This window comes from Hipposideros armiger, unplaced genomic scaffold, assembly GCF_001890085.2.
Source record: "Hipposideros armiger isolate ML-2016 unplaced genomic scaffold, ASM189008v1 scaffold_106, whole genome shotgun sequence".
NCBI classification, from domain to species: domain Eukaryota; kingdom Metazoa; phylum Chordata; class Mammalia; order Chiroptera; family Hipposideridae; genus Hipposideros; species Hipposideros armiger.
Window position 1 is genome coordinate 949,926 of NW_017731456.1, and position 12,555 is coordinate 962,480.

General features: G+C 40.7%; 1 protein-coding gene across 9 annotated transcripts in view; it reads left to right on the forward strand.

Moving 5' to 3' along the window:
- DNAJC6 (DnaJ heat shock protein family (Hsp40) member C6) overlaps positions 1-12,555 on the forward strand; it is a 146,915-nt gene that overhangs the window by 89,863 nt on the left and 44,497 nt on the right. For all 9 annotated transcript variants that reach the window (XM_019646724.1, XM_019646722.1, XM_019646726.1 and 6 more), the window contains exons 2-4: positions 7,043-7,193; positions 8,287-8,336; positions 8,441-8,589. In XM_019646724.1, coding sequence (XP_019502269.1) covers positions 7,060-7,193; positions 8,287-8,336; positions 8,441-8,589 — 333 coding nt within the window. In that variant the 5' untranslated portion in view covers positions 7,043-7,059. The remainder of the gene's footprint in view (positions 1-7,042; positions 7,194-8,286; positions 8,337-8,440; positions 8,590-12,555) is intronic.

Sequence of the window (12,555 nt, forward strand, 5' to 3'; positions counted from 1 at the left end):
TCAGTAGCAAAAGTTGAATCCAAACCAGTTCTGGCTGACAGAAAGCCCATATTTTGACTGTTGTGGCTTTGTCCCATGCTTATCCCTGTTTGGCATAGGGAATGTTGATATTTTTTGCTTAATTTTACTTTTTTCTGTGAAATTATTTCTAGTTGGATTCCTGAGCATTCCGTGGTAGGTGGTCAATCCAATGACCCAATTACATAAGAGCTGAATTTCTAAGAATGAAAATAAAAGTTCCGGATTGTTTTAAAAAATCTCACTCTTTAAAATCCCATTCACATACATGGTCTCATTTGATCCTTTTGACACCATGAGACATGTAGGGAAGTTTTTGTTCTTAATTTATTCCAATTTGTAAAGGGAGAAGAAGCCGCCGAGGAGTAAAATATCATGCCTAACATCACAGTTTTTAAGTGGAAAAGCTAAGTCTCCAGTCTAAGACCTCTGTCTCCCCAAAGTCCATCCTCTTTTCTCTAAGCGTCCCTGAAGTAGGATAAATAGGGAATGAGGTTGAAACTGTCTTTGATTCTGGAGGCCTTGGGCTTCCTGATATATCTAGTTGTTATCCCCAGGTGATCCATTTTCTCTAGTTGTGTGAAGCCAAGAGCTGAAAAACCTGTTATAAACAAGGCGATGAGGCCTTCTGTGGTGAGGGCATGGGTTCTTTGCCCCTTGCCAAGTGTTGTGGAGAATAGCATTTTTCAGGAAAGGGCTAATGGTATATCTCTGCAAGTTCCCTTTAGTTTGGGGAATTTCTGTCCCACTGTTGCCAACTTTGTAGAACCCAGGGAAGGATACCTGTAGCATTATGACACGTAAATAACCACCATGGAAAATGCCTTGTTGGTGAAAAGCATGAAGATCATCATGCCAAAATTCAGATTATTAGTCATCTCTTCAACAGGCTGACCCTGAACACTATGGAATAATAGCAGTTACTAGACCTGGATGACAAGGACTTTCTAGAAATCAGAAAGGTGGTACTCCAGGCAAGTGTCTTTGTGGAATCCCAGAGGAAGGCTGTTGTCAAAGAACTTTAATTGTTATCAAGAGTCCTTTGCCATCTCTTCCTGGTCCTCATGTACTGGATTATTTGGAGTGTTTACATCAGAGCTGAGAAGGTTAATACCATGATGAATCAGGGTCTCAGGTCTTAGAAAGAGAGTCAAGTACGGAAGGATTTTCTTGGTACGTTCCCAGCCTACTTAAGTTAAAGATTCACCTAGGGTTACTCGAGGGCTTATGGGCAGCATTTGTCTTCATCTCACAGGCTGGCTGAGAAACTAAGGGACCGTGAACTATGATGAATTATGCACAGAGGAGGGAGGTCTCTACAGCTGTTGAGGAAGGACATAGTGAAATGTAATAGCATAGTACTTTATTTTAGCTAACATTTATAAGCTGTAAAACTAGTAAATGTAACTTATACAAAATTTAGAAATTACAGTCAAACAAATAAAAAATCACTCATCATTTTCCCACCTAGATATAATTGCCGTAACTATTTTGAAAATTTAGCAGCTGACAGCCTGGACTCTGGAGCCGCCTGCCTGGGTACAAATACTGGTTTGCTAAGCATAGGACCTGGGCGAGTCCCTGATGTGACTTTGCTTGCGTTTCCTCATGTGCAAAATGGGGGATAGCAATGGATCTTCATAAGGTGGTTGTAAAGATTCAATACTGTATATAGAGAACTTAGATCGGTGCCTGGTACATAGGCGTTTGGTAAGTTTGAGTTGTTATTATGCTTATTAAATCCTCTGATATCTTTCTTTCAACTCAAATATTTTTCTTTTACAAAAAGATTAAACTGTGCCCATTGTATAGTCTGGTTATTTGTACTTTAGCCCTTTGTCATGAGCATCTGTACACTTCTAGAGTGATTTAACAGCTAATTATGTGGAATAATACATTATTTTTAGTCTCTTGTCATTATAAACAACACCTCAGTGAATATCTTGTTTTGCTAAATATTTACATACCATCCTCGTCTTTTGATGACAGTAGTTTATGGGGGAGCATCCCTTCTGAGGGGTCACCAAGTGGAGTTATATGCAGCCGAGGGTGTCATGGGCGCTTATATTGTATGAGCAGTGGGAACATATGTGAGGAATAACCACTGTGCATTACAGGTTCTCCAGGGCAATGCCTTTGTCCGCATTCCCCTTCCTCGTTCACCGTACTTCCCACGGTCTTTTGCCCATGGCTGACAAACCAATAAGATGCTTGTGAAAAGTAGCCACACTTAAGTTTTCCTGTATTTCTAGTTACGTTAAGGCAATTAAGACCAGCCTTAACATTTGTGCTGGTCCTCTTAAAAATATATTCTGTTCCACATAACTATCACAACACCTCAAATCATTTTTGGAATGAAGCTTGATTTCAATAAATGAGCAAACAGCTAACTCACGTTCCAGTGGGAAGCAGAGATTCTATCCCAGGAGATACAAATTTTATATCCCTGAGCAAGTGAGAGCCGGTCAGGTTACACATGTGGTGAGTTTCCATGACTTGGGAGGGGCAGGAGGCTGCTTGCCACCCTGTAGACATCAGGAATCCCAAGAAAACTTGTTTATTACGCCGTTAGAAATGATGGGGATGGAGCACTGTGCAGTTCTCTGATGCTTGTCTCTTGGGGGCTTAGATTATAAAACAACAAGATACCTTAGAACAAGAATCTACCTGGAGCCTTAGAGGCATAGACCTGGATCTTTCTCTTTGGATGTTGCTCTCATGCTCTCTCAGCTCTGTCCTTCTCACTCCCACCCTCTGGGATCTTCAAATTCCTGAGGACCCTTTATGAAGCCCAGGTGGTCTTCTCACTGGCTGCCATCTTAGCTGAAGCTTTAAAAAAAGTATCAAAAATGGCAAGCTCTGGCTTCCTAAGAGTACAAGTCTTTTTTAACCATCTAGTGCAGGGATGATACAATTTCTGTGAAGGGCCAGATAGCAAGTATGTTAGATTTTTGTGGGCCGTAATGTCTCTGTCACAACTACTCAGCTCTGCCGTGGAGCATGAAAGCAGCCATGGACAATATGTACAGGCATGAACGCGGCTGTGTTCCAATAAAAACCTTACTTATAGACACGAACATTTGACCTGTGTATTGTTTTCACCTTTTATAGTAAACCTTATTCTTCTTTGACCTTTTTCAATTGTTTAAAAATGAAAAAGCCATTCTGATTTCACAGACTGTACAAAAACTAGGCCAAATCCACAAGCTGGATTTGGTCCGTGGGCTGTAGTTTGTTGACTCCTGACCTATAGTCCTTTTTTTTTTTTTTTTCTGCATCACTTTCTAACTGCACCATTTCCTTCTTTGTTGTATCATTTTTTGAAACTTCTCTCAACTAGCTGAGGCTCCAATGTCCTGTGGAGGGTCTGTGCTGCTGGCCCTCATGTAGCTTATCAGAGAAAACCAGAATACCTACCGAAAAGAACCGTCAGGACAAAATCAGATAATGTTCTTCTCTTTTGTGTGTGTGTGTGTCCTGGCTAGTTTGACATATAATTTGCATATATGAAGGTTACAGATGGGCTCTGACAAGTAGTTCTGTTTCTGAAGGGTTCTAAGGCTCTAATGAGCAGAGCGTGCAGCCTGAGTGATGTTGAGAGTCTGATTTTTAGATAATCAAGGATATTTATATCTTTTAATAGGTTGGTGCTTTGGAGTTCTATTCCAGCGTGAAATTGAGAGTCAGAGAGAAGTCTCGATAATCAATTTGGTGTCATCTCTTAGAACAATAATATACTCATTTGCTTATTCATCAGCCTTGATTGTTCTTTGCAATTTCTAATAGAGCCTCCTTTTCAGAGAGATGCCTAATGATGACTGAGGCGGCACTAGCTCTTGTGATCAGGATAGAAGTACCTAACAGTCAGCACGGATTTATAGGTGTATGTATGAGCATCTAAGTGGCATGTAGGACTGTAGTAGGTACCTCAAGTATGATTTAAAGTACAGCTGCCTGGCCAATAAACACAATAAAAATAAGCCACTTCACCAGTAATTGGGAAAATCACAAAATAAGAACAAAATGAAATATTGCTTCATACTAATCAGATTTGTAAAAAAATTTAAGGTCTGACAAAATCATGTTAAGGAGAATATATACAGAATGAGGGAGCTCATATGCATTACACGTAATAGTTTACACATATATGACTACTTTGAAAAATGATTTGTGAATATCTAGAAACTTGAAGATGTGCATATCCTATCTACTAGCAAATTTCACTTCTAGGTATAACCTAGAGAGAATCTCCCATATATAATCTGGTTGATGTGTTTATAACTGCATTGTTTGTTTTAGCAAACACCCTTAGTGTCCATCTTAGTGGGCAGTCTTATTGTCCAACCTTAGTGGGTGATGGATGCATACTTTAAGTGAGCTAAAGTTACATGGCAAGTGAAAAAAATTAAGTTGCAAACAGAAAACCATTTATATATAGCTTAACAGCTTGGAGAACAATATTAATATATTGCCTATGGATACCTACATCTGTAACAAAAGTTTAAAGAAATTATTCGGGATGCTAAATATTAAATTCAGGATAGTACTAGGAGAAGAAAGAGGGATGTGGTTGGGCTCAAATCCCACCTCTGCCGTTTACCTACTAGCCGTATACTCTTAGACAAGTTTGTTAACCTCTGTGTGTAAGTTCTCTGATATAGAAAATACAAGAGTAATATTACTTACCTCATAGGTATTCTCTGAGTTAAATGAGTGAATATAGGTAAAATGCTTAGAATAAGAACTAGCAAATAGTAAGTGCTATATGAATGTTAGCAATTATAGTTCTTATGTACATGAGTATTTTATTCTTTCTTTATTTGAAAAAATCCTAAAGATTGCAATTTTTTATTCAGAAATGTTTTAGTATTCTGAAAGATAAGGACTATGTTTTCAACGTAACTAAATATTATTATTATACCTGAAAGTTAACAATAAAATTTTAATATCAAATACCTATTAAGTGTTCAAATTCCAGTTGTCTCATAAATGTCATTTTTCTTTTCTTTCATTCTGTTTTTTACAGTTTGTTTAGATTAAGTTCTACACATTGTGCTCGGTTAATTTGTCTTGGACTTTAAATCTTTAGATTCCTCCTCCAACTTTCCTTGTTCTTGCAATTTACTTTTTTAGCTTTGTTGAACTATAATTGATATACAAAAGTTATACACATTTAATGTATATATCTTGATGAGTTTGGACATAGGCATAGACTCGTGATAGTGTCACCATAAGAAAGGTTCTAAACATATCCATCACCTCTGAAAATCTCCTTGTATTCTTGTGTGTGTGTGTGGTTTTGTTTTTGTTTTTTGATAAGAACACTTAACATGTCTATCCTCTTATCACATTTTTAAAGTGCACAATAAATATTGCAATTTAAAAAAAATAATAGATGTCATTCTTGCCCTGTGCCATCATATAGTTGAAAAGTGAACCAAGATTAAAAATAGCAACATAGGATCTTTAGAATGTGGCATAATGATAGTATAGCTACAGTCCATTGCCCCTAGATATATTAGGAACTATGCTAATAGCTTCATATGCATTCATTTCACCTTTCCCTGTGAATTAGGTATTATTTTCATCCTTATTTTACAGACAGGAAGAAAGAGGCTTAGAAAGACCGATCTCCCAAGGTCACACAGGAGTAGGAAGTGGGACCCGAACCCTAGTGAGATTGACTCATGCTCTTGTCCGCTGGGCTGTAGAGCCTACCTGGGCATTGCTTACATTAGTCTTCTGCTGCCTTCCTGTATCGATCTTTATAAGCTAAGCTGCACTGTGGTAATGGATAGCGCCCAAATGGGAATGAAGTGGCTTCTAATAAGAAAGGGTTAATCCTTACTCTTGCTACAGTATTCATCAAAGGTCAGCTGGGAGCTCTGTCACAAAGCTGCTTTCTCAGAGACCCAGGAGATACTGGAAGTGACACATTAACAACTTCACTCACATCATAGGCTAGAGCTGTGGTGGTGGTGTTCAGTCCGGGGTAATTTTGCCACCCCAGGGACACTTGCCAATGTCTAGAGACCTTTTTAGTTGAAACTGGGTGAGTGGGAGGGACACCATGGTGCTGTCTAGTGAATAGCAGCTGGGGATGTTGCTAAACACACTAACAGTACACAGGGCAGTACCCCCAACCCTCAGCAAAGAAGTATTTGTCCCCAAATGTCCACAGTGCCAAGGCTGAGAAACTCAGGTCTAGAGCTAACCAGAAGGAGCCAGCAAGTACAATGTTATGAAGCTGTGACGGAGAAGAACCTGAAGTAGTGACCTAATAACATTAATGACCACCATGCATCCTCAGGCCTAAAAGCTGTTATAAAGGCCCTTCACAAGGTGTTTTCCATGATAGAAGTGAACTGTTACTTTGAGGGACAGCCACGAATGGGCCTTCTAACAGTCAACTCCATCCAGGGCCAGAGGAGGCCCTGGACTCCTTTTTAAGCCGCTCGCAGCTCTTTCTCAGCTGCTCTCTCTGGAGCAGCACGCTCCGAAAGAAGCATAATGCAGGCCACATATATAATTTAAAATTTTCTGGTATCCACATGCAAAAAGTTAAAAGGAACAAGCGTCATTAATTTAGTAGCATAATCTATCTAATTCAGTAGATCCAAAATACTATCATTTCAACAAACATGTAATCAATATAAAAATATTATGAGATCCTTTTTTTTTTTTTTGGTACTGTCTCTGAAATTTGGTGTGTATTTTATACTCGCAGCCCATTTCAGTTTGGAGTAGCCACCACATTTCCTGTGCTCACTGGGCACCTATGATGCATGGCTGCAGTTCTGGACTGCAGCTCTGGAAGTTTCTTTTCCTGGGACTGAGGGTGGCACTTGCTTCGGGCTCTGAAAGCAAGCAGCACTGCCATAACTGAGAGTCGCTAAATCCTGAGCGCGGGACGTAGCTTCCAGGAATGTTTGTTCCAGACTCTCAGAGATGGCCTGGGAACAAAGAGGGGCTGGTTTCCTGTGCAGTCGGAGCCATCACCTCTTTTTCTGTTTTTCGTTGGCAGGTGCCTCGTCTCCAGACATGGAGCCCAGCTATGGGGGTGGTCTCTTTGACATGGTAAAAGGAGGTGCAGGGAGACTCTTCAGTAACCTAAAGGACAACCTGAAAGACACCCTCAAAGACACATCTTCCCGAGTCATACAATCGGTTACCAGGTATGTGTGCTCTTCTTAGTTGAGTTAATGGACCTCCGTGCCCCCAAAGGTTTCCTGCCAATGGCTTGTCTGGCTCAAAGATTGTCAGTTTTGTGATATAATTGCAAGGGATCTGATTGAGCCAAGTCACTGAAGCCCTAAAGTTGAGTCCTTCAGAAGCCACAAGCACAAGCTGGGAGGACTCAGCTCCCTGGTACATGACGGTCTAGTTGTTGCCATCCCTAGCTTTCAAATATAGCATCCTGGGTTCTAATGCATAACCTCCCTTTGTTAACCGTGTGACCTAAGGCCAGTTTATTAACCTCTCTGAGCTTTCCTTTTATACCCTGGTAGGATGCGTGTCTTTTGGTGGTTTGAGAATTAAATGAGATAATAATGTTTATGCAGCCTGAAGAAGCAATACTCATGGATTGCCATCAAAACAGAATTTTGGTTTTCTATCTTAATAACCCTTCAACATTTATTTAATGGGAGAAATTTTCTACCTTTCCATTGTATGAAAACTTTTACCAGCAGGCCATATGAATTCTTTTTTTATTCTTAGGTATTGGAAAATTCTGGGGTCACTTTAAGTTACATTGTGTAATTTTGAATAAGAAATTCAAATGTCAAGTCCAGTATATTAATGAACATTTTAATCTATGTTCAAAAGTAAAATGTATCCCTTACCTCCAATCCCCAATGAGGGCCTCGTAGACAGAAAGAGAATGTCCTCTGTTCTTTCTCCATCACTTCCTCCCCTACCCACTGGCTGCTGACACTTATGGGAGATATTTTCCCAAAGGCAAAGTGGCTGGAATGATCAGCGTTAATAAATAAACATTGTTCTTCATTTTGAGTGGATCCTGTTTATAAAGTGTCTTCTACAAAGGGTATTAAGGTACACCGGTTGGAGTGGTAGATTTACTCGCTTTAGGGTGTGGGCTGTCTGCTCTCAACAGTGCTTCCTTGTTAGAGAGAAGGCCTTGAGGGAATTCAAAATATGCCAGCGAGACAGAAGTGTCCCAGGTGATAATGGGCAAGAGACTGAGAGAGAGAAATCTTGGCATATTTAGATTATTGTAATGAGTGCCCTTTCCTGTTTCGCTTTCAGCTACACGAAGGGAGATTTAGACTTCACTTACGTTACCTCCAGAATTATTGGTAAGTTTCTCGTGTTTGTGAGCTGCTCAGATGCAGCTTTCAGTTGCCACCCATCACGACAATAGAGCTGTTTAACCCGTTTTCTTTCTGTGTGACCCTCCCAGTGATGTCCTTCCCTCTGGACAGTGTTGACATAGGATTCAGGAATCAAGTCGATGACATTCGAAGCTTTTTGGATTCCAGACATCTGGACCACTACACGGTGTACAATCTGTCGCCCAAGTCTTACCGAACTGCCAAGTTTCACAGCAGGGTAAGGAATTGCAGCTCGGGGATCACATGGTTGAAGACAGGACGGTATGTTTCCTCGGAAGAGCTATCCTCAAAGCCTTTGCTCTTAGGCACGCGAAGCTGAAAAACTACAAACACTGCACATTTTTAGCCACAAAATATTTATGAGGCCATCATGAGGTACTCTGAGGGTTTTCTTTGGGTGAAGATATTTGCAGGAACGTTTATCTGTCCGTGAAATACCACCTGATTTGGGGCCTCCACTCAGTCGTGCTTGGTGGCTCAGTTAGGGCACGTTGCTATAAGGCTCATTTAGAGACTGAACTGCTACCTAAGGCATTTGGCTCCCTTTATATGGCAACACTAATTAGGCTTGTCACCCTTCCTTATTGCCACTTGGGCATCACGATGAGGCAGTGTGGCTAAACTGGCACAAACACACCAGTATTAATGGAAATCGCTTTCTGACTTTCAATAAAAGTGCTTCTTTCATAAGTGAAGATAGCACATAAATAGTCTACACTGCAGGGTTGGTAATAATATTGCTAATATTAGTAGTCATGAGGGTAGCAGCCAACACTTACAGAGCGTGTGTATACAAGGCCAAGAACTTTACATGTAGTGTCTCATGAAATCCTCTCCACAGTCCTCTGGGGTAGCTGGAGAGACTAAGGCACAAAGAGGTAAGGTACCCTGCCCAAGACTCACAACCAGTAAGTAGCCTAACGCTTTTGCGCTTAACCGTTACCCTGGACCGACGGTATTACCTGGAAAAGCTGGATTGTCCTCTTAAGGAGCTTCTGGAACTAGGCAGAGAACTATTCCTAGTTTCAGGCTGGTTAAGGAGCATGAGAGCTGCCTTTGGTTTGAATCTGATGTCAAGCCTGATGTTTCTGGCCACTGAATTCTTGATTTACTCAACTAAAATAAGGCTTCTGTCTCTCTTTCAAGAACATCTTCAAATATTTTGACTTAGCCTTTCTCTTTGATTGGTTCTGCAGCAACATCGGGGTCTATTAATAAATAGAAAGGGTTTTCTGTATACCTGGAACTCTTTAAGAGTAAAACTTCACATATTTAAAATATGTTAAATGGTAGCTGGTTGTCCATGCTGTGGACCTAGGATCTCTGCTTTGATGCCAGAACATACTGCACTCCAAATTTCAGTCACCATGGCTCACCTCTGGGCATCAGTTTCCAGATCTATATAAAAAAAAATACAAGAAGGTTGATTTGTATGCTCTCTAAGGCCCCTTTCTGCCCTATTGTTCAGTAAGATAAGGGAGTGTCTTTTAGGGACTGTCTTCTCAAGAGTGTTCCCGAATAGGCGAGAAGTAACCCAGTGGTTCTAAAACTTTCGTGCACACCAGAATCACCTGGGGGGCTTGTTATACCCCCAGGTCCAGCATTTCTGATTCAGCAGGACAGGTTGCAGTGAGAATCTGCATTGCTCACAGCTTCCTGGGTGCAGCCCCTCTGTCACCCTGGGGAGCGCTCTCTGAGAAGCACCGATAAAACCATTCTGAAGGGGTTTGTTCTAAATGGGCATTCTATAATGGATTTTTTAAATGTAACGCTTTAAAATTCCCTAGAATTAACCACCCTTCCCACTCTTATTCCCTCTACTAGCTAATTCAGAACAAGTGAGTTAATGTCAAGCAAAAATGTGGGTGGATACTCTGTTTCTAACTCCGATGCAAATCTTTCAAATTGATTTTTTTTCTTGTTTGGAGACCCGGTGCCATCATTTTCATAACTGAAGGGCTGTGGAACATCCTGCCTAATGTTTCATGGAAATTTTATTTGGTCTTGAAAGATCTGTGGTAGCCTGGACCATTTTCCCACTGGAAGTAAATAAAGATATAACATCATTAGAGAAGCATTCGTACATTCGAAGATGTTTGTTTGGGTAGCATTTATAAAAGGAGTCGCTATACAGATATCTAAAGAAAGGTATTTATTTGTGTAACTCATTATCTTGTGACCGATCTTTACAGCCTTACCAAAGGAACCAGGAATTCCATACCAAATTAATCTGCGGCAGGCTGCTCTCACTTGCCCTAGAAGGGCAGGAAGAATGTTCATTTCATTTGCTACTAGAATAGGGCCTGGCATGGCTAAAATGTAGCTCAGAGGAATGCATGTGTCAAGAATTGTTAAACACATAGGTATAAAATAAATATTTAGTTCTTGTTCTCAAGGCACTTAAGCCTAGTTGGAGAGAGAACCCAGGACATTCTAAAAATATAACCCAGGACAAATGCAAATAATATGGACAGTACTCAATGAAGGCGTTTAATGAAGGGAGACAGCAGTGAAAGCTGGACTTTGAAGCATGAGTAAGTCTTACGTAGGTGAAAGGTGTGGGGTTATTCTTTTTCTTGCAAATTATAGAATGCATCTTAGAGGTTCTTTATGCTCTGGCTCTGCCTGCCTCTCCAGCTTCATCTGCCACTGTTCTCCACTGCCTCTAAACCCCATGCTCCAACCAGGGGAGACACACCCCGTCTCTTTGCATGAGCTGCTCCCTCTCCCTAAAAAGCCACTTATTGCCACACCCTCCCCCTTCTCTGTTAGCCTAACTTCACTAAGAGGAGCATTTCCACATGCCACAAAGCTTTTCCAATTCTCTTCCCCCTAAAATACAGGATTGTGTGATGTCCTTAGCCCTTCCCAGATAGTCCCAAAACTCTGCAGAATGGAACTAGACCCTCTGATCTGGCTCCTGCAACCCTCAGTTGCATATCAGGTAGACAGTCCCCAAACCGCAGTATATTCATCTTAGCTCTGTTTTTGATGTGGCTATTGTCACGCTCTAGGCCTTTCTCTTCCCAGTACTAACATCGTGAATTGAATTGCATCTCATTGTTGCATTACTTAGAAAGTTCTCTTCCTTCTCATCTTCCAGTCGATTTCTTCCTCTTTTAGGTCAGGGGAGTGCTAAGTCTGCAGTTAAGTCTTATTTTAATAAATGTCCATGGCAGAGTCTTCCGTAAATACTAATGCTGGGAAAGACCAAACAGGAGACTGGTTTGATTTACAGACTCAGGTGTCCAGCTTTGTGTATATCTCTGTGCATTAAAACCTGAATTCAGTCACTTTTACATTTGTGTTATGTGATGTGTGTTTGGGGACACGGGTGGTCGTGGCGCAAAGACAGGCTCTTTCCAGGAAGATTTTATTTGCTGAGGGGGCGTCAGTCTGTATTTTGATGAGCTTTTAGGCTTAGAAGTCACATGGGTTGAAGGAATCATACGCAATCATCGAAAAGCAGTTTTCTTAGTACGTATTTGTTTATTTAACAGAAAATTAAAATAGGACTCTATGTTTAGTCTCAGTTTTAACAGGGGATTCAGCCGAAAACAGCACAAAGCAGAGGGAGTCCTGCTTTCAAACTGAAGGGTTAGAATACCTGTTCAGAACAGCAGAGGAGGAGGTATTGAATGTCAGTTTTTTATTCTTCTTAGCCAGTATCCATCTTGAGGAAATAAACAGTACTGATGTTGACGATAAAGTCCTGGAGACTAACGAGATGCATCATTGAAGCCTGATATTCTTAATCTGAGTTAAAAAGACACAGGTCCCTGTGTATTTAGGTCCATGGATGGGCTTCAGCGCGTTTAACCATCTGCTTCCACTCCTTTTTTTTTTTTTCATGGTAGTAAACTATACATAACATGAACTTATCATTTTAACCATTTGTAAGTGTACAAATTCAGCATCATTAAACACACTCCAGTGTTGTGTAATCACCAAAAAAAGATCTATACCCGATCTTTTTTTCCATCCTCCAAATAAACAGTGTACCCATTCACTCTGTGAGTGTGTGTATGTGTGTGGACAAGGGTTCAGTTTCTGCACTGGTTTATAGCTGTGCCCCAGAATATCAGAAACCACTGCTTTACACATTTCTTGGTGTTACTGGATGAAGGGCCACCAAGCCTGGCCCGGTTCTAAAGTTCTTTCATTCTGAGTAAATTGATTCCAG